General features: G+C 31.8%; 1 protein-coding gene across 2 annotated transcripts; it reads left to right on the top strand.

The window, feature by feature from the left end:
- Positions 1-13: 13 nt before the first annotated feature.
- Positions 14-19,807, top strand: LOC111059915 (ethanolamine-phosphate cytidylyltransferase). Of its 2 annotated transcripts, XM_022347543.2 has the most exons (9): positions 25-263; positions 1,482-1,619; positions 6,999-7,111; positions 11,228-11,294; positions 13,503-13,728; positions 14,658-14,753; positions 15,770-15,970; positions 17,071-17,291; positions 18,111-19,807. In XM_022347543.2, exons 1-9 carry the CDS (start codon positions 220-222, stop codon positions 18,202-18,204), a joined length of 1,200 nt encoding a protein of 399 aa, XP_022203235.1. In that variant the 5' UTR covers positions 25-219; the 3' UTR covers positions 18,205-19,807. The 2 variants fall into 2 exon arrangements, with proteins under 2 accessions (XP_022203242.1, XP_022203235.1); XM_022347550.2 differs by lacking the exon at positions 14,658-14,753 and having other exon boundaries at positions 14-263.
- The last annotated feature ends 3,944 nt before the right edge of the window (positions 19,808-23,751 follow it).

Genomic DNA, 23,751 nt, shown 5'->3' with positions numbered 1-23,751 from the left:
CAGCAAGCACCTACAGCTGATCGACTGGCCTGTGATTGCTGTGAATGGAGAGGGTTAGAAAAGTTGAAATAAACTCTTGAATGCTCAATTTTTGTTCAGTTATCAGTATCATAAGATTGGTGTGGGTTATTGTGGTTTTGAACAATTCGCTTTGATTTACTGAGATAAACTGTTGTTTATTAAATGATCAGTGATAAATTTTGAAGTATTGGATCAGAAATGTCTAACAATCATAACGAGATACGAGTTTGGTGTGATGGATGGTAACTATGATACAAAAGCAATTTTAGTTGTTTTATTTTAGCCGCTTATTCAAAATTAAATTAACAAATACGGTGTTTTTAAATGAATACATCAAATCCTATTTGGTATCTTCAAATCTTCTTCAAGCTTGTCCTAGCTTGACGCATTCTCTATTTTAGCTTTTCTTGAGAGTATTTATTATAAGCTTATCTGTTTTTATTGATTTTGCAAGTTGACTAATATCATTGACTATAACCCCGCAAATCGGTTTGGTTTAACGGTGTTGTTATACATTTCTCAGTAATTTATTACTTTTATAGAGCTCGCAATCACTTCTCGATAATTTTTTGTAGCTTACCGGTAGTTCAATCTAAATTTTTATATCATTTATTTGTTAATCTAAAATTAACTTTTGTAGTTTAAAATTTTTAAATGGTTACTAAAGCGTTGTTAGTAGGTACTGTATTTTTCTGGGAGTCCTAATTCAATCATTGTTACTTTTTGATTGTACAATTTTACTTGAAAACTTTGCAGGTTTTTTGTAAAATGAATGTTCTTCCTGGCTGGGGTTGCATTGCTCTTGAATCCTTTTACTCATTTTAGTACATTAAGTACAATGAATATTGATTTTTAATAATATTCAGCATAAATATTCATTGCTTAAGTTTATTGATATTTTTTAATTTAAAAATACCGTAAAGTCTATTTTTATTAATATTTGGACTGGATCTACCTAGGCTATATTTTTTTTCTACCTATAATCTGAATATTTTTAGAGACTTTGACGGGCTTCATTTATTGATGTTAATAATAATAATAATGGTTTTTGTTCATAGCACAGACATGCCACCAGGGCATGTCCATAAGGGAACACGTCTTTCATGTTTTCTTTCCAAGTTACAATTCTTCTCATATTCATCCTTGAATACGTTATTTTATTGATTATAAATTAGCCTATTACTAATTAGATAAAGTGATGTAAAATATTTCTACACAAACACCTATTACAGCATCCTAAAGACTGTACCTATATGTTCTTCATGAATAATAAATATAACTTACTCAGACTTACGGTACTGTTAATTAACTAGATACTGTCTGGTTTCATTAAGGCTATTATTTTTGTATAGAAAATACTTGTATAGAACTGTATATGAAGGGTTTTGTTTCTTTCAATATTTCACATATTTATTTAAATAAAAACATTTTGATGTTTTCAATTGATTATATTTTTACAGTTACGATATGGTTCATTTTGGTCACGCCAACTCTTTAAGGCAAGCTAAAGCCCTTGGCGACTATCTGATCGTTGGAATTCATACAGATGAAGAAATTACAAGGCACAAGGGACCTCCAGTTTTTACTGAACAGGAAAGGTGAGTGAGGATTTCATGTTTCTTAGTTAAAAACGAACATTTTCAGTCACACGACTGTTCATCTAAAGACCGCTCCTTGTAATTATTGACAATATACTCTGTCTTAGTCTAACCGTTTCTTCTAATAAAAATTTAAAAATTACAAAGACCTGATCAATGCACACTTTTGAAACTTTTTTATATATTTAATAACTCATATTAATTAATAATTTTATTACTTATTAAACTCTTATATCTGTAGATGACTTGAATAATTAACACACTTTTTTCTATTTATTTCACACGACATGCTGTCAAATATTTAAGTAAATAATCAAAATCTTTTACTACAGTCACTAAGTAAGTGACTAAGTACTACCTACAGTCAGTAAGTAAAAGGTTTTGATTACTTACTTAAATATTTGACTGCATTTCGTGTGAACTGTGTTGATACATCGCAGCTCGGAATGGATCAAGAAACAATCACCCTTAAATTATAACCTTTTTTGTTAGGGATACTCTTAAATATCAAGAAATAAAAACTCAATTACCTTTTTTCAATTTTTTAAAACTTTTTTACTTATGACATCATTTATGTCATTATCAAGTGAGTCACTTGATAATGACATACGGTAAATTAATGTCGAAACGTTTCGTGAGTAATAAATTTAAACAAAGGGTACTTGAATTTTTATTTCTTGAAACTTGAATTATATATAAAAGTATTTTTAATGAATGAAATTTTCTAATATTAAATTTACAAATTATTTTCAAATTGCTTGCTCCATTCACTTGAGTTAATATAAGTTTGTTAACAAGCGGTCCTTCTATGTGTAGCGCAAACAAAATTCAATCTGGGACCAGTGTAACATGCCATAGTCAATTTTAGGACTACAAAGGTGCAGTTTCTTTTGATTTTCCAAATATCAACTTTTGTTCTGCCCTATGCTTTTCCTTGGAATCTACTCATATCTGGAAATGAATTATACTTCATTGATAAAGTCTCAAAACTTTTTGATTTTTAAGTTTTAACTAATAAATTAACATAGTTTTTTAATAATGGCAAAATAGATCAATTTTCAATTTAATTTTTATGATATAGCATAATAACAAAATTAACTAAACTTTGAACTTTGTTGAATAATTATTAAATTCAATATTAGAAACGTACATTTTTCAACTTCCTGGGACTTGAATGCTGAAATCTAAAAGCTGATTCATGAGGTAACTACTTATTCCGCTTTTAAGCTCCACTACAAACATATAAAATTTCATCATATCTTCATACATACAATTTAAAAAAATGTTTTTCCATGCTTTGGTTTCAAATTATTAATTTAATCACAGCAAATTAGACATTCTGCTTTTCGAATGTACCGATTATTTCGGGAAGGAACTGCGTATTACCAAACGGTTCTTATTGCGATCAAATCCTTGTCGTCCTTGAAAGACCTGTAGCGCATTCCAATTAGCAGCTAGAGGAAGAGGATTCTGCCTTTCCTACCATATCATTTGGTTATAACACACCAAAACAAGTTGTATAAATAATATGTAATATCTTCTAGCTGTAATTCACTGTCGGCTAGCGATTATTCTCTATTCTTCCATTAATTTACATAATCCAACTCTTATAGCAAACAGTCCAAAATAACTATTTATGAGCAATTCAGCATGGAAAGAAGAGAAAGAGTTGAGTGTTTGTGATGGCATTTGGCCAATGCTTTGATATTTTTCGCTCAGTTTTATTTTATTGAAGAAACTTGAAAACAGGTTAAGATTTTACAATAATCATCCATTCGTGTCAGACTGATACCAATCCTTAAAGTTAGGCCTTAAAGACTGATATCTAGCCATTTCCAGAGATAAAATATTGTAAACATGAGAATAAATTTTTCGTCATCATAATTGAGTTAAACTGTACCATTTGGTTTGAATGTGCATTAGAAGAAAACAATAGGCCTACACTTGAGAGATAATTGAAGTTGCTCCGCTCTTATTGCACTGCCTATAGAATTTGAGGTACCTATTTAGTTTTTATGTGACCTTGTAATTTTTTAAACATGTCTATATGGCTTCCATATGACGTAACACTACAGTAATATCCTACTTGGTTTTAAACGTATTCAAATTTAATAACAAAACAAAAATACTCATTCACACATGTTATTTCTCAGTTCACACAATTAGATAATTTCATTGTATTTTACTTATTCATTCATCATTATGAGGTGATTTTAGTTTGGCAATTATTGTAGAAATATATATCCAACTAGCTTGCCCGGCGAACCTCGTACCGCCAAAAAGTCAATGTATCTCATGTCACACTCAACTTTATTTTGTGAATCATGAAATTTATCTGACAATCAATATTATCACTTTCATCTCAATACGGACTTCCTATGTGCTTAGTCATGCAGCATTTATTATTCCGAAAACATATTTTTCTCAATCAGTTGGTAGTAATATTTATCAGTAAAGTGTTGAATTGAAAAAAAATAGGTTAAATCAGTATTTCAAAGATGAATTTAATGCGTTTATAGTCGTTGATTGTCAATAGATGGTCCAGGAAATATGCGACATACGATGAATCACACAGAATTCCATATTCTTTCCATCTTCCATTTTAGGATGAATATAAGCTAAATTAAAAAAAAATGTAAATTATTCTATCATTCTTCAGTAATTAATGAATGCAATATGTACAACTCTCTTTCATGAGGTGAATAATTTTTTCATCATTTTCCAGTTTCTCAATGATTTGAGAGTGATAATTATTTGTATAGGTATTCTAACTAATCATTATCTGTAGCTAGTACCAATCAACTAAACTTCAACTCCAAACTACCCAAGGTAACTAGAATAGAATAGGTATTCTAGGTACATTGTTAATACCAGTACACAATTTATCTGTTTATTACAGCTGGTAACTTTTTGTTGCTAAATCACAACATGATCATGAATCATTATCATCTTCCCGTTCTTCGGTAGCCCTCGGCCGACAATTTCGAAAACATAGGTCTGTAAAATGGATTAATAATATTAATAATTATTAGTCCCCTATTAAAATTTCTGGTCAGAAACTATCTTCAATATTCACACAAAATATCTTCAAAATTTCATGCTGTTCTGTCCAGTAGTTTTTAAGTCTATAGGGAACAAACAAACTAACTAAATAACAAACTAACACACAAACAGACATTCATTTTTATATTATAGAAAGATAATTCACTAAAAATCAATCAAGACAGCACAATTATTCGAAACAAAGCAATGTATTTAGTAAAATGTCAAAGTAAGTCTTCAAGGCTGTTCGGTACACTTTTTTCATTATTCAAATTTGATAATCTTTTTTAATATAATTGTTAAGATCATTATAAGAGTGAGAAAAAGTGGCAACTGAAATTTTTAAGTGATCTAATAAGCGAGTTATGGGTTGTTGAAGTGCTAATTTTCCAGATTCCGTTTTCTTTCCAGATTATAAACGGTTTCGACTATATTAACAGATCTTAAAAATTAAAAAAATGTATCTTTCCAAACTAAAACATTTTTCCCCTTATCGTTCATAAATAAAAAAGTAACATTTTTTGTAAATTCGATAACTTGTTTATTTTGGCATAAATCGCGAAAAAACGCATATTAGAACAAAGCCAATGATATTCTGAATGTATTAAAAAAACTCCAATGGAAAATTCGAAACCGTTTATGATCTGGAAAGAAAACGCAGTTCAACACTTCAACAACCCATAACTCGCTTATTAGACCATTTAAAAGTTTCAGTTGTTACTTTTTCTCACTCTTATAATGATCTTAACAATTGTATTGAAAAGTATTATCAAATTTAAATAATGAAAAAAGTGTATTTAACAGCCTTGACCTGAGGCCACACTGCTGGATGGTTACACACAGAACAGTCATTTGGTTTTTAGTCGGGGCGTTTAGGATGAAATGCATGGGCGGTTATGGAGCAGCACACACTCTTGTCTACTATCTACCGACGGCTGTTGGATGACGCAATGATTAGATTATAACAGCTGATTTTTATTTCTGTGTGTGGCCAGCTCACAATCTTCTCACATAAGGATTACATGTAAACCTTGAAGGACCGTAGGAAAGAGTCTTAAAGTCGGATTCTAAATTTGATAGGCCATAATCCTGGTCCCGAGCATAACGAACACAACTAAAAAAATTATCAAATTCGGTGCACAAATAAAAAAGTTATTGAATGTCAAAATTTGAGGCTCGCGTTTTTTATTTATATAGATACTACTTTTTGGATCAGTTCCTATTACTTTCAAGTAGTGTAACAATCTCCTGTAGATTCTTATTGCAGAATCACAAGTAAAAAAAGAGCTGATAATGTATTCGTTGATACAAAAACTTCGTTAATAAGAATATATTTTCAGAGCTGCGCTCTATATGCAGGCAATCTACAGGCGAACACATGCATGTTCGATTAAAATTGTAAATTTCTTTCAATAAGGAATTTATTAGATCTTTAATAAATCCAGTATCTTGATTATTGTAAGAGTTATGAAATGGTATTCCATTTTCAAATGTTGGATTTTTTGTATTTTTCTGATGTGGCTTTACATTTTGACATAATCAGACTGAGCCCAGATTGCTATAAATACTTTTACAGTACTACATTTTTCACATTTCTCCTTGTAGAACTTAAATTCAAATGAATATTTCAGGTACTTCTTGCTTACAATCACTTGAATGGTTATCAATGTAAAACTCAACGTTTAAACGCGTAGTGTTCAATGCTATAGTAGTTTCAAGCTCTATCTAATCAATTCCAAAAATGTTTCCATCTCTAGGTCACCAACTTACTTGGATTTATTTAGGGTCACAGATTATTTTATCCGGATGCAAACGACTCAGTTCGATGAGTTCAATAGCCTTCCATGGCTAACTTTCAGAAATTGTTTTCGTATTGAAATAACAATGTAAATAAATATAAAAATCTGAGTACCCTTTTAAATTATTTAGCACGACATGCTTAGGCTACTAATGCCCTGGCACTAAACCCTGGCAGTAATCATGACACACAAAGCATTATAACAAGCATCTGTCACAGAGCAGGATTATTGTAAACACATCATTGCAACTGGCAATATAGTAATTGTAAAAATTATTATATTATTATTATTTTAAAAGTAGCCCTTAAGAAAAAACACAATGAAATAACAATGTTTCAGTGATCATGCTAAAACCTCATCTAACGAAAATATTTTTATAATAATATTGTCAACAATTGGAAACTTTTAAGAGAGAAAATTTTATTAGTTTAAATTGCTTACAAAATTGTTTCCAGTTGATATTCAGACATGTTTGTATAATATTATATGCTTAATGCTAACTAATTGAATTATGATCTGAACATTGATCATTTTTCAGGTACAAAATGGTGAGAGGAATCAAATGGGTTGACGAAGTAGTGGAGGGAGCACCTTATATCACTACCTTGGAGACATTGGATGAATATAATTGTGATTTTTGTGTTCATGGAGGTGAGAATCGCCTAAAGCTATTTCCAATTTTAATATTTTCTTGAATGCTATTATAGCCTACCTTCTTAAAATACCACTAGGTTTTTGCTGCAAAACTAAATCAAGTCGATTTTGAAAGACTATTTCTATTTACAAGCTAAAAATTAACTGTCGTTTTAAGATACTTGAGATCAATTACATTTTTCCAGTTAGATTGTTTCTCAATGACAAAATTACTTGATTGAATTGAGAATAAAGTGCCACTGAAGCTCACAATAGGATTCTCAGAAAAATTCAATTACTGTATTTTAATCCAGTCAATTTTTAAAATTATTTTCAAATATTCCAGCTCATTATCAGACTATTAGATTCAGTTTTTTATTATTATTCCCTAATATACTTACTTAAGTATAATCTGTTATTTGAAGAGAGTTTTCAATGGTAAAAGTGTGATCTAATTTAAACACTCTACTTGAGTGGTTCATGAAAAAATAGCTGTAGTTTACTTATTAGTAGAAGATGATAGAACTCATTCGTCGACCAAAATCTCACTTATCGAAAGTTTGGTTTCAAAGTTTAATTGTTTGGATGGCATCCAATTTGTTATTCCCACACTTGTTTTAATAGTTTAAGCTATCAGTTGTATTTGCTCGTTGAACTGATTGATGCTCTCTTAACACTTTCGCTAAGATTCTTAGTCTTGGAAAATTAAAAGAAATTCCAAATATAATTGGAGCCGTCTCTGAGGTCTAAAGGTTATTCCCCATTATTATTCATGTTTGACCTTTCTTGTGACAAACAGAGTTCATTGACAATACATTCTCCAACTCATATTTTCCATTCTAATGTAATTTTTATCAAATAGAAACTATTGACAATCACTCCCACTGTCAACCGCCTACTATTATTAATTTATCTCATTCATTAATTAACTCGAGTGATTCCAAATTGAAATAGTCGAACGAAGCTTTTTACTGGTAGACAATGTATTGACCCACATCGCTAATTGAACTGTAACATTTGATCCACAAGTTGACCTCACATACTACGTTTAGGTGGAGTGAGAGTGACAAAGTACGATTTCCGAGGGAATTTCCTATTAATAATGAAATAATTCGTTTGTATCACTATTTACGCTACTATAAAATAGAATTGTTTTATTTATTCAATCACGCATTTGAATAGATTGAATCCATTGTTATTTCCGTTAATATGGAATTAGGCTACAAATTGACACATTCGTTATCAAAATACAAAACTATAGTCAACCACTCAACCTAGTATCATAGAAAATCATATAGGAGTGTTTATGCTTGTGTATGCTTCGTCTATGGTAGTAACAGCTACTTCGAATGGTTTTAAGTATGCTGTCGTTAAATTTTAGTTCAATTCATGATTTTTGAAGTTTAACTCTCAGTCATATTTTCAAATATCATTTTTGTAAGAGGCTCTGAGATTCTCGAATCGGAGATTGGAGAAATTTCTAGTTATAATACTAAATTTGACAGTTTTCAATAATAAAGTTGTCAAATATTCAGCAGCAAGATTGAGTTGAATAAAACTGAGGACATATTCAAATTATTTTTTATCAAATTAACGAGTTACTAGAATCGGTTGTCATGTCATTATCAAGCTGTACCTGGGTAGGACGATAGGACGATATTAATTATTATTCATTTTAATCTAGTGAGGTCCACGTTACAATGGCAGTGGAGAAAGATAGGAGAACAGCATTGCCGATTCTCTGCCTTCTACAAAATGCAGCTGATAAGTTACCGGTATCTGAAAGAATATGTATCAATTGTTTATTCTTGTTGAAAATGATCAATTATATTTTATTCGTCTAGTAAATATATTTTTCAATGTTTCAATAATAAATTTTCGTAATTGTGATAGAATATTTTTTAATAAATATTATATTTCTACATTGTTGAAAAACGATTTTTGCAGAGAAAGAAAAGGATAGTGCTATCTGTTTTGTCGAATAAGAGACGAGGATAGCAACACCAATGTTAATCAATACTGTCTTTTAACGTGGACATCACTATAGGAATCGATAATGGTTTATTACTAATTTCTTGTTCCTTTCAAGTATTTGCGACAACTTCATGTTTTCTTGTTCAATATGGATATCCAACACAATATCACTTCAACTAACTTAACAGCTAGCAACAAGAATAGGTCGTGATCTTATTATATGGTACTCACATACAGGGTGGATGAAAAGTCCGAGAACGGCTTAATATCTCATACACAAAGGTAATTTGACGGTGGGTGTGATTGGGGATCCTACTCAATTTGAAAATATTACTTTACTATTACTAAAAATCTGATCCGCCATTTTGAATGCAATTTTTTTTTTAATAGGAAGGTGGTCATGCAATACATGATTTCGATACGGAATTTTAAGAAAAAATGAATGGCTAAAACCGCATATCGATATTTCATTCAGTTTCTAGGATATTCATTATTGATTAATATGTTTTTTTTGAAGCATCTAAATTTAAAAATCTACTTTGTGAAAATAATTAATGACTGAAAATTTCTTTTAAGTGAACAACTACAAGGCTTAACCTATTTCGGACTATGTGTAACCTTATCCAAATTTGGGAGAGGAATAGCACAATGTTACCTTATTCTTCCTCTCCCTATCATTTTGATGATGTATTTATTGTATGAATCAATAAAGAATACTATTCAAAGCAGTAAGGAAAGATAAAAGTATGAGAACGGCTTAGTATTTCATAAAAAATTGTGATTTCAAGGTGGTTGTGTTTGGGGATCCTACTCAAATTCAAAATACTACTTTACTATGACTTTAAAAATCTGGTCCACCATTTTGAATGCAACTTTATTTTTTAAAATAGGAAGGTTGTCATGCGTTACATCATTATTTCAATACAGAATTTCAAGACAAAATGGATGGCAAAAGCCGCACTTCAATATCTCAAACCGTTTCGAAGATATTCATATTATTAATCAATACCACTTATTCATTTCATTTCTGATTTGCATGTTATTGATCAATTATGTAAATATCTTCCAAACGGTTTGAGATGTGCAGTTTTTGCCATCCACTTTTTTCTTGAAATTCCGTATCGAAATCATGTAATCGCATGACCACCTCCCTATTTAAAAGAATAAAGTTGCATTCCAAATGGAGGACCAGATTTTCAAAGTCATAGTAAAGTAGTATTTTCAATTTGATTAGGATCCCCAATCACACCCACCGTCAAATTACCTTTGTGTATGATATATTAAACCGTTCTCGGACTTTTCACCCACTCTGTATGTATAATCTTCAAACAAGTCCAATAAGGTTGGTTGATCTCTTGTTTAAAACATCTTTTATCTCTTGTTTAAATCGTATTCCCTTACAATGTGAGCTATCGGATGTTCTGTTTAATAGTTCAAAACATCGATATTCCATTATTTGCATAATGCCTCCCATATGCATAACGCATAACTTGAATACATTGAATTAATATACTATTTGCTATGCATGTATTGTTTCCATTCATTAGTTTATATTTACGTGGATTTTTTTAGTTTAGACTAGGATTAAGTTTCCGTTTAGATAATTGTTGACGCAATAATTCGTTTTCGATTTCTTCTGAAGTTTTCAACCTAATAATTCAATATGTGAAAGTTTCCATCTTTATATTTTGTTGCACAATATTATTTGATTTACAAATAAGGATATGAATGTCATGTCTTGATAGGACAACGTTCGAATCATTCAATGAAATTATTATGTCATGAGATTAATTTTATGATTTATAAATTGAAAAGCATTTGATACCGTCAACCTAGATTGAATATTTATTATTCACTTCATATGTATTCATATCAAATCACACTGCTTCATACTTTCTAGCTTCTTATTAATTTCATATCAAGTCACGTTTACATAATTCGTTCTCATTTCTTATAAATTTCATCACTCCTAAAAATGAAGTTCAGAATTTGCTGCTAATGTTCTAATTTCTTGAGATGAATTTATGTACCTACTGTATTAGAATTTTCTATAGAATAAATAATTCTTCGAAACTATTATTCTTTCTTCGCTATTATCCGGCTCAATGTTCTTTCTATGTTATTTTTATTGTAATTATAATCAATTATTCAAATTTCCAGATGATATCACCATGACGGCGGACGGGGTTGATACGTACCATTTAGTGAAAGCAGCGGGACGATATAAGTGAGTTTTGCAATAATAATGTATCGTAGATTGTAATCACATACCGTATACATGTACTATGTAATGATTGTAAGGACATGTACTAAGATTTTTTGATTGCTGATGATACTTACATAATCTTTTCACCTGTGCGTGGTGATCGATGAGATGATCGAACGTTCATACCTAGCGGCGGGATTTGAACCCATGACCTGGCAGTGCTAGCAGGTGGTAGGTTGTAACCTCTCAGACCACTAGGCCAACCATACCACTAGGCCAACCTGGCCGGCGAATAAAATTAACAGAGAGACAATTTAGAAGTAGGACTATAATGCATCCATTATAGAAGTAGGTCAGAACCAGCCATTACACCGCATTACATAGGTAAATCGCTTTCTTAAGGCTGTGCAAAGGCTAGAAATAAGCTTTTTACTCGTGATATTTTTCAAAGTTTTTTGATTTGTATATTATCATAAAGCTATCAAAATGAAAAAGTTTTCTCAGAAAAACCTTTTTTTTCTGATCATTACTTTTTGAGATATGAGCGACTGAAGTTTGAATTTTTGGGACAGAACATTTCAAATTTGGTAAGAGATAAACCCATGCGATTCAGAGGATAGATTCGTCATGGTATTGTTGATCTTGTAAAACATAAATTTTCTGAAAATATCAAAATTTAAAGAAAGTTATTCAATTTACTAAAAATAACTTTTAGTTGAGTTATTTTTGGTAAATTAAATAACTTTTCCCAAAATTGATATTTTCAGAAAATATTTGTGTTACTAGATCAACAATACCATGAAGAATCCATCCTCTAAATCTCATGGATTTATATAGTAATGAATTTGAAATGTTCTGTCCCAAAAATTCAAACTTCAGTCGCTCATATCTCAAAAAGTAATGAGTGGAAAAAAAATGATTTCCTGAGAACACTTTTTCATTTTGATGCTTGATATCTCAAAAAGTATACAAATCGAAAAACTCAGAAAAATATTACGAGTAGAAAGTTTATTTTTAGCCTTTGCACAGCCTTAATATAAAAGGATTATCATTACACTGTCTGTGAGCGATTCTTCTTCTTCTCAGCCTTTTCTCAACATGTCCGTACCATTGAAGTCTTTCTTCTTGTATTTTCATTGATATTTCAGTATCCTTCATTCTGTTTGTTATTGTTTCATTTCGGATTGTATCCCTTCTAGTTAGGCCGCAACTCCACCTCAGCTTCTTCATTTCAGTGACCTCCAGTCTGGGTTCATGGCCTTTTTTAGCTGCCCAGGTCTCCGCTGCGTATTTCAAAGCGGCCCGCACTACTGTTTTATAGACTTTTTCCTTTAGTTATTCATTCATTTTTCTGTCACAAAGTATTCCACTCATTTTCCTCCAATTCATCCAGGCTGTATTTACGCGATTTATGTGAGCGATTGTAGATTACTATTCCAATGCTAAAGCATGGAAGCACCTGTTTGACGACTAGATGTGGCATAAATTAGGATGCTAATTTTTTGCAATGTGCCTGGGTTTGACGATTTCAGTAGACGCTCCAGTTACTGGCGTCAGGGCAGGGTACTGGATGAATTATCCTTTTAATCTCGTTGAGCGAGTTTTCCCAAGGATGAGACCTATTGCAATCGAATTTTTATATCATAAACCTACTATGTTCCAAATTTCGTGAAAATCGTTGAAGCCGTTTTCGAGATCCGTTGAACATAAATATATACCCATATAACCAGATAACCACATAACCATATAAATATAAATATATAGGTTCCTATAATATATATAAATTATAGGTTCCAAATCGAAATACTTTGAGAGTATTGAGACTAGAACGTCTTCCGGAATCATGAGAAGGCTGGCCACTAACGTTAGAACATGCATGATACACATGACTTCATCGTTGCGTCATCACAGAAAAGGGCTTCAAGCAAAAAAATTTTGAGGTTCGGTTTTTGCATCTCCGATTTTGTTGTTGTTATTTTTCTTCGCTACTCTATTGGCGGTTGAATTATTTTTCTATCATTATAGTTTGTAATTTTCTAGTGATTTATTTATTGTTATTGGTTGTTTATTTTGTTAGATTTCTCTCGCTGATGATAAAACATTATGCATTATGAACATGTGTATGTGATAAAATTGCATGTACATGTACTTGCATGTTTCACCGTTAGTGGTCAGCCTTAGGATACATTTTGATCCAGGTTGACTTATAAGTGTTGTTTTTTGCTTGAGGGAGGTGAAACGGACGGCAGGCGTGTCGACGACGGACGTGGTGGGTCGCATGCTGCTGATGACACGTCAGCACTTCCGCCGCGGCCCCTGGGAGTATGAGGTGGAGCGGGAGGGCAGCTCAGCCCTCGGCCAGGATTCGGCCGCTCGCTCCCCATGGACCGGCTGCTCTCAGTTCCTGCCCACCACTCAGAAGATCATTCAGTTCAGCGAGGGCAAGGAACCCAAGGTAACCATCACCTCCACTAGAATCACATCATATCACTTATTCAACGAAATTATGTTCCCATGTTATAGGTTAATGCACATAAGGATCTTCTGTAGATTATAGATTTGAAATTTGAACCATTTAATAATTCACATTCGAAAATGAATTATGTGCATAATAGACTTTGAAGATAGAATTGAATGAATTTTTTATTTGTTGACATGGCGAAGTTTGGACAGTAAAGTCCACTCTACCACTCAACCACGAGAAGTAAAGATGACGAAATTGATAATAAGATGGTTATCATCGTGAATCAATTAAACAAACATCGTGAAACAATCTAATCTACATATATTGGAGTGGCCGTAGTTGAGTGTTTTAGACGCTGGCTTTGTAAACAAAAGATCCCGAGTTCGGCCGGGCGAGATATTTTTCTCAGGTTACTCCCGTGTTTCAGATGGACGTGTTGAGGCCTTAAATCTATGAAACCAGACCGATACAGCTAACCGAAGCAATCAAAACACTATTCACAGTCAATATTTTTATTTTAAGACTGAAAATTTAAATGAATTTTTAGAAGTGAAAACATATAATCCTTTTAGAGCATGTTATTTATGAAAACTTGGGAGTGGGAGTGTTTTGGGCTGAACCTGTAGTTCTCTAACAATCGTTTCTTGATTTATTTCTGTACCAATAAATACATAAAAATAAAAACTGATTAAAAGGTCTCAACTTCTGGACTTAATTTTAGGATAGATTGGTAGCCATATTTTTAGTTGAACATCAAATACAATAGTTACGGCTATTGCATTATAGTTTTTTTTTAATTATTGTAACTCATGAAAAATTGTAATTTTGTTGACTGAAGAGATAATGGAAAAAATTCTGCATGTTTCCATGTTCATGATACTTTCATATTTCTTGATCTCATAGATCCTTTCATCTCACAGGTCAGTCATAGACATGAAGCAAATGTAAATAGAAATTCATTTATTGACATAAACGCATTTTACAATGTATCGTCAACGACAGGACTATACTATTCTGTAAGTGTTGTATGAAAAACTTCAATATATTATTACTGTAACTAAGCATTATACCATGTAACATCTACATTTAGCCTTTCAGATCTTCAGAAGAGTCAAATATTTCAGCTTTCGACAATCATTCACTCTAAAGAAATATTTTTGTATAGTTTACCAAATTGAATTGAACTCCATATGAGAAACTAAAACTTGTTCAAGGCTGGGTTATGTGGAATGACAACTTCAAATAGGTATAGGAAATTATTAGTTACTGTATTTTATTTATTTTTTGTGGAGTTTGCGTCGTTGGCTTTTAGAAATGTTTTACTACGAAAGAGATTTGTGTCGAATATCATCCACATAGGTCTTGATGAAGGATAGATTATAATTATTGCCTTCTGAAATTGAAGTCAAACTATTTTTAAATTGCTAAGGATTTTCTACTATAATCAACACTCAGATTCACAAGAAGTTTAATAGAAGGCTGATGTGTAATAAATCTAGCTTTCGTTCTGCACAATTATTGGAATAAGGGTTTTTATTATTAGTATATAATTATTACAATTTAAAAATATCAAGATTTGCAATTAAATTGGAATGTAGCATTTTTTTTTAACTTTTGAACAATGAGACCGATTCACTATTTTAAGCTGTTCAAATATTTTCTTATTGTAACTGCTGCTTGTACCTCAACGATAATTTTTTTCGAGTATAAAACGATTTTTCCGTTTCCCTTATTTTCTTTCTCATCTTCACAATAACATAAGAATTAATTTTTTGAAGTTTGGTCAATCCTTATTATTTTGTTCTGTTTATTTTGAATTTTCTCATTCACCTTTTACTAGAAATATTTTTTGTTTTCAGGGTCATATTATTATTTTCATTAAATTTATTTATCTGTCTTGTCTCCAGAATCTGTTTTGTAACCGGGCACCCGCCGTAAAACCTTTGGGTTTGATAGATGTGGCAATGTTTTGAAATTTTCAATACAAAGTTTTATTCGATTTTTAATATGAATGTTGTGTTTTATTTTGCAGCCTGGTGACAGAGTGGTGTACGTGGCAGGTGCTTTTGATGTATTCCATGTCGGACACCTTGATTTCCTTGAAAAGGCTAGAAAACAAGGCGACTTTCTCATTGTTGGGCTACATACTGATCCAGTGGTCAATAGATACAAGGGAAGCAACTACCCAATCATGAATTTACATGAAAGAGTCCTCAGCGTTCTTGCATGCAAGGTAAGTTTTTCCTTTTTCCTTCACTTGTGATTTAAAATATTGAGAATCATAATTAGATTTCAATTTTCGTATAATAAGGAGAGCATCAAGAAGAGTGGGTGTTGCTTGGGAGAGTTTTTGATGATTGAGTCTCAATAAGAGGCTTCGGAAACCTGATCAAATTTGTCAACTATTTTCTAATTTGTCTTATTTTGCTCAAAACGTTGCACAAAGCAAGCATACGAAACGATGATTAATCTATGAATATTTCCATCTCTGAATTGATTCATTCACTAATCGCCTGTAAATTAATCTGTTAAATAATACGTTTTCAGTTGATTTATTTATCTTTCTTTTGCTGAGGGTGATGCCCACATGAGCTCTAGGCTTGTGCGTGGGTAATGAGGCGTATGATAATGAGAGATTATTGGACCTACAGTATTAGGTGAGTTCCGAACCACCGGGAAGCGATTTTACAACTCATGAATCATATTCAGAGTAGTTGGCTCAAGCGGTCATTCTTTGAAAGGGAGCAGCAGGCGCATGATTCTCCAAGCGATAGCTTGATTCTATCAAGTTTTTAGGCTTTTATCTAAATCATGTGGTTGTTATGAAAATATTTCACTATTTTCTAAAGTAAAATATTCTGAATAAATAAAGAATTACACCAACGCATTGTAGAATTCAACGACTCAATTTTAATACTTCATTAATATTATATCTACTTAATACTTTAACCCAATACCATATGAAATTAATTGTGTATATGTAGTGAGATTTGGTGATATGGTGAGGCAGAACATCCGAAACGATCTCTCCACCAATAGAAGCTATATAATAACAATAAATAAATACCATTTTTTTTTTTCGTAAATATAGTGTCATAAGTAAGTTTTTGTAAATCGCATGAATTATTCTTAGTTTTATTTGTTCCAATTGAGGAAATTTAGGTGGTTTGAGAATCGTAATTTAGGGATTTCAAGAAGAAAGATTCATGAATGAGTGCCTAAAAGTGTCCCTGCTTATCAATTGAGGAATTTAATACAATGTTGTTATTTCAGATTGATGTATAATATTGTGCTACTTGTACTTCAGTGATTAATAGCGTTATTGCTGATCAGTATGTTTCAGAAGTAGTGATTGGTGCGCCTTACTCAGTGACGGAAGACTTGATGTCCCATTTCCACGTGGATGTGGTGTGCCACGGCCAAACACCAATCATGCCCGACACTGATGGCTCTGATCCCTACTCTATACCAAAGATGTTGAAAAAGTTCAAACTTGTCGATTCCTTCAATTCAATGACTACTGAGAAAATTGTCGATAGAATCATCAGGCATAGGTGAATTCCTATTTATAAACATTAGAATAGCCTACTCATAACTTACAGTATTAAAACATTGAATTTCAGTATAAATTGTCGATCGTTAGGAAGAACAAAAATATTCGTTTTTGTAATTAATCAGATTTTTCCCATGCAATATTCACTTATTGATTTATTATTAGTTGCTATGTGGTAGAGATTTCCATATAAACTATTTTGAAATTAAAAAAAAAATTGAGGATATCTAAGTGATCCCGAAATACTCAACCTAGATTTGGACAGATATTGATGTTTAGTAAATTACCTAGGCTAGGCTGCAGGACATATAATTTTCGTTTGATCAAGTATGGTGATTATAATTGTAAGAAAGTTGTACAAGTTGCAGTCTCATCATTTTTTAACTCTCTGATAATTATAAAATGCTTCATTCATCATGAGGATAAAATGAAAAAAATTATCACTTTAGAACTATTACTTCAAACAAGAGAATCCCTTTGCAAATATTCTAGATTGGATTTCAGATTTGTTTCCATGTAAATGGAATTCGCCAAGAACAAACCATTATAGTGATTGAATAATATTATTACCAACCTAAAAAGTCGTGTCGTATGCATTTATGTGAAAAAATATTCTCATACCCAACTATAGAAATTTTCTGAAAGTCGTGTTATGGTGAAGGTTTCTATCTGTAGGCTATAGTTTTCATATTTCGTTCACCATTGGATATAACATAACCAATATCATGCTGACTTTCACAACTTGGAATACTATTTTAGCTTAATATTAGGAATTTCAATATTTTGTTTTAGTAACTTTTCTTAAATCTATTCTGTTTAGGTTGGAATTCGAAGCACGTAACTTGAAAAAGGAGGAGAAGGAGCTAGCTATTCATGAAGCAATGAAGAAATGCAAACTTACAGCCGAGTCCTAGTGAGTGCTGAATCGTTCCGCTATCCGCTTCACCCCACATTCCATTGTTCTAGCTACGCTTCATTGCTTGGACGTTGGACGCCAGTCGCCGGTCGCCGCTACCTATTTATTACACAACATCTATCTCACTAGTCTCCGATTCAAAGGCTATGTATGCATAGGACAACATGTCGTCAGGTGAATAACATCCGAGGATCATGATGTCACAGACTTTAAATGTTCACCCATGCAACGGGGCTACTATATATTCCATGCCCCATATTCATGTCACGCGCGACATTCATAAAACTATTTATTATAGAATCTAGGCTATTTCGCAGTCAAGCCATGCTTCATCATACTCAAATAATTAGTCAATAATATTCGGCTCAAATTAAATTGTTTGTAGATATTTACAATGCAGTACAGTATGTTAGGTGTTTTTATGTATCCATAACAATATTATTGGTAAAATAGAATATAAAATTGAAACAATATTCATATCGAGTGCAATATTGCATATAGTTTTAGATAAAAGAGGATTAAATAATTTGGAGTGCAAATTGCTTGCATGTTTCGGTTATATAATGTTAATATCTATTATAATGCAATCATTGAATTATTTTTAATGGAAGAATGACACCAAATTTTATACACATCACATGGAAAATTATTTACACATCACGATTTTGAGGAGATTTAAATCTCAAACTTATGTTATCTAGATAATGAAATTAATTTCAAGCAGGTGCTTGGGAATGAATGTTGATAAACACCATTGAATTATTCAACTGTTACTAATCTATTAATGATTTACAATTAATAACATTGATGAAAACAGAAATTCAATATGCTTTATTCTTCGCTTTGTTCATAAAAAAATTGTAATTATCATGGATAGGAATCATATATCATTACTATTTAATATTTTGGTCAAAAAGCACCATTTCTATATAACTACAGTAAAAATCCCTAACTAATAGACCGGATATTATAATCAACAGTCACTGTACTTTGAAATAGCCTATGTGATTATTGGATCAAGCACCAATGTCGCCGTAAGAAAGATATTATTTATGAGTTAGTTTTAGTTGAATTTACATATTATTTCTAGGCTAGAGGTGTACATCGAATTTGATTTTAATAGCTGTTATTTTAGTGTGTGCTAATTGTACAATGTATTCCGTTTTCAATTTATTATGAAATTCTCTTGTTATCATGTTACCAATGTTATTATTTCTGCGTTGTCAATTGAAAATTGTAGTTTATCATCAAAGTATGAAGCCATAGTCGATTGGATTGATTTTTATTGAGTTGATACCAAAGTAATTTGAAAATATTATCTTTTGAGTGCAGCCTATATATTATAACGATAGTTGGTCAGCTAGAGATTTCTTTTGTAGTATTTGAAATAGTTATTTCCACCCAAAAATTAAGTTCTAGGTTAGTTTTGGATTGAATATCATATTTTTGTATCTATTTATTATCGTGGATTAGCAAAAAATTATTCAATCAAAACGTCTAAATTTTCAATATACAAAAATCAAATGTGAGAATTTATACTTTAAATGTTCTAAATTATTATTGTATTGTTATGTTTGATTATATATTTGTTTTCCTTTAAACATCTTTGTTTATTGAACCTGATTTCTTGAAACCTTGTTTGAAAACTCATTATTTGGTTCAACTGTAATCGTCTTTCTGTAATGTCTGAAGGACATTGAAAGGATAATTCATCCTTGGCTGAAACAGCTGAGACTTTTGTCGTCTGTGGATAGTAAAAAAGTGAGTGAGCGAATGAGTCTGTGGAAAATCAAAATATCGCATCCCCGAAATTCATAAGCTGACGTATAGCCAGCTGTAAAATATAAACACGATCATTTTAGAGAATTAATATCATTGGAAATAAATATTTCCCGTTGACAGTTATCAAATTAGCAGTGATCATGTTATTTTTGTTTTTGCTTGATGCAATTGAAGATTAAATTCCAAATTAAGTTGATTCGGAATTTGATGACTCTGGTATCCATTAATCTCTTGCTTATTCTGGAATTTTTGGCATAGCCTGTCGCTTACTTTTCGTTTCACTCATCCAAAAGTGTAAAAGCTGCCAATCCACTGATTCTTTCTTCCATGGAAGTCCATTCATAATAGCTAGTATAACTATTGTGGCTGATTTCTCATGTCCTAAACTTTACTAATCATAAATATTGAAGTGGGATCATTTGAATGTGAATTTGCATAGATGAATAGAGTTCATTCACTTTGATTATTGACTACCATTATATGATTTCTTTCTGATCTTAGCTTGAAACCAAAAGCTTAGGGATGCAGGGGTGCCCATCCCCCCAATGGTCCATGTCGCAAAATTCTCAAAATGTGGTATCCATTTAGGTACTTAAAAACTGTATTGAAAAATCCACCCATTTTCCCTAGGTTTTTCCAAAAATTCAGCCTCATGTCGCAACTTGCGACATCAAAACATGCTGTGGGCACCCCTGTAGGGATAAAAATTTGGATGTAAACTAACATTTAAATTAATTTTATTTCTATCCAAATTGACAACTTAAGTATTTACTTGTGATCTAACAATATCAATAGGCTTGTCTTGTGTCATGTAATGACATCATGAAGGGAAATGGGAGCAGCTGATGGAATATTATGTTTTTTTTCGATTTAGTTTTCAGCTGATTTTGAAACATGAAAATATCAGGCCCCGTAGCACAAAACCATGTTCAATTTCAATCAGGATTAAATTTCATGAGAATTGATCAGAGCAGGGCTTTTTTTATAGATGGCTTCTCTCATTGGTTCTCGTGGTATTTAGTCCAGAATAGGAATTAACAGTGCAACTGGCTCTCTCAAGGCCATGGCTGCGTACAAACATAGACATAGGAACCAATATAAAACAGAAGCTGAAGAAATTAGTCGCATTTCTATCACCCCACAATGAACATTACATTCATCTACCATATGTTTGGAGAGATCGATTATAAATTTATTTTGCTATCATCCTGTCACTTTCTGAACCTATTATACCAAATGTTCCAAGAATAGTGCAATGTTTTAAAATAAGGTCGCCAAATTTGGTAACTCAACTACAGCTATTATAATCTTTTTCATTTGCTCACACTCTCTTACGTTTTCAACAGACTATGGAAAACTTTTTTCTGATCAGCTGCTACTTTAGGGACCAATAATCCTTTCTCAAAGAACTCCAGCGAGTTTTCCCAGAGTTGAGACCTGTTCCAAAAAAATGTTTTTTTTCTGCAAACCCACTATATTCCTGATTTAATCAAAATCCTTAGAGCCGTTTTCGAGATCCGTCCGACATACATACATACATAGTATCCACAAATTCAAACAGAAAGTGCTTACTAAGTATAATTGACTTCAATACTGGGCATTGGACAGAATATCGTTTTCAGACAGATATTCATTTAAATTTGTGAGTAAATATCTTTCAAATATTTTTTCTGGTGTAGACAGTTTCGAAATTGGTCTGTAATTATCTAGATTGTCTCTTTTCCCCGATTTAAAAATTGGATTGATAATTGAGATTTTCAAGGAGTCAGGAGATATACCCTTAGAAATAGACAAATTGATCATACGACACAGTGGAGCGCACAAATGATCTTTCAAGAGTTGTAGCTCCAGTACTCCAATACCTGGCGATTTATTTTTGTACATATTGTCAACTATTTTTTCTATATCATGAACCCTTCTATTTTCTTTTGAACCCTTCTAGCTACCTTCTATTTTCTTTGGTAAAACAATCAATGTTTGAGAATAATATTGATGCATGGGGAAAGCGCCGTACTTCTATGAAAGATATTAATTTCTACATTAGGAAAAGGAACAACATCAGCTATTTGGCCGTTTTAATAAATAACCACTTTCTTTCGCCCAAGTCAAATTTTGGCCGAATTTCCTCTTTATTTGCAAACAGATTCCACAACGGACACTTCTGAAGTTTTAAAAATACCCTCCATATATCATACTGAATTATTAAAATTTCATCGAAATTGTTTAAGCAGTTATCGCGATCGGATATACAAACAAAATTTAATTAGTCTTGATAGAATAGGATCAATTGATAGAAGCAACTCCCGTCATAAAAGTTTGTTTTATGAAAAATAAAAACTATCTATACTCCCAGGAATAGCTCCGATTGAAGCAGCAGTGCCCAATCAATTTGTTCCCGATAAATGCATTTTGATTAGTTCTTCAACTTGGTGCCAACCTAATGAAGTCATCTCAACTTAATGCTAACCTGTTAAAATTATTAATTTAGTTGCCAGTTAACAATTACTGTTTCGAAGAGGTACTCTCTCTAAATTATAAATCTATAATAAAATATGATATGGACATTTCTATTATAATTAAGAGATTGGGAGAAGAAGAATATACATGCTAAAAGACGAAATTTAATCCCTTAAAAACCACCCTTAGAGTTGAAATATCGCCAAAATATTTCTTAGTGAGCACCTAGGACGTTTAAGGAAGCTATATTCCAAGTTTTGTTGCAATCCATCCAGTAGTTTTCCAGAAATCGTGATCAGTGAGATAAGAATTTTATAAGTATAGATTAATCACTCTGTCCAATTCTTGGCAATTACTTAATCCGCTGAAGTTCCATAATAATTTCTGTAATTATAATGATTGTGTAGTGATGTGTTGCAAACACAGTCCATGAAATATTTATGTGTAGTAGTGGATGAGAAACTCACCTGGTCTCACCATAGGCCTATTTCCAATCTTAGAAATTATTCAAGTATTATTTTGAAAAATTATATTATCCAATTTTTCGGGTAACTAGGAAAAATCATTAAAATTTCGAAATCTTCAGTAATCATAGTTATAATTCAAAGTATCTATCCAAAGTAGGCTACCTATCACATACGTTGGAAAAGTATTTTTTTTTAAATCTGGTGTGGCACACTCACATAACTTTCCTTGCCATTATGAAGATTTCCATTATACTCGAAGGTACATTATTATAATATATTATCTGTGAAATTCTCATGAACGTTCATATTCAGTACCTAAGAATTGCCTGGAATATAAAAGAAACACTATACACAGTAATCAGGAAATAGCATTTCATAAGTGGTCTCCAGCGCAAGAGTCGAGTTTTCGGAAATATAATTTAAAACTGATCAGCTGACGAGACCAATATTCTGCTATCTCTGTGAATGATTTAATAGAATCAACAATTGCCTCTCTCATTAAGTTTGCATTTGAAAAATCACTTTTTCTCGAACTTCGAGCTTATTTTCAATTTTAGGTGAAATTTTATTGGACATTAATTGTCATGCTCAATCTTCTCCACTTGAAATTTTTCGTTTAAATTGTATCTGAAGCCTGATAATTGGAAATCTAAAATCAAACTTTGCAAAGAGTTCCTGAAATTTTCACAGATTTGGGACTTGTGGCAGTTGATAAAGCATATCAATAACTATTTTAGGTATAAATTTAATCAAAATCGTTGGAGCCGTTTTTGAGAAAATCGTGAAAACCCCTGTTTTTTAACATAACATTATTCGCAAGGATTATAAAATCTACAAAA

The sequence above is a fragment of the Nilaparvata lugens genome, chromosome 5 (assembly GCF_014356525.2).
Source record: "Nilaparvata lugens isolate BPH chromosome 5, ASM1435652v1, whole genome shotgun sequence".
In the NCBI taxonomy this organism is placed as follows: Eukaryota; Metazoa; Arthropoda; class Insecta; order Hemiptera; family Delphacidae; genus Nilaparvata; species Nilaparvata lugens.
Note: the sequence above shows the minus strand (reverse complement) of the source record. Positions and strands in the feature narration are given on the sequence as shown.

Bases quoted from the DNA above. Each gene is read 5' to 3' on its own strand.
- LOC111059915 (XM_022347543.2), top strand. From the start codon at position 220: ATGTCTAACAATCATAACGAGATACGAGTTTGGTGTGATGGATG. The intron at 11,295-13,502 runs GTGAGTTTTGCA...TTTTTGCTTGAG, and splicing joins AAAGCAGCGGGACGATATAA to GGAGGTGAAACGGACGGCAG. The intron at 15,971-17,070 runs GTAAGTTTTTCC...ATTGCTGATCAG, and splicing joins TCAGCGTTCTTGCATGCAAG to TATGTTTCAGAAGTAGTGAT.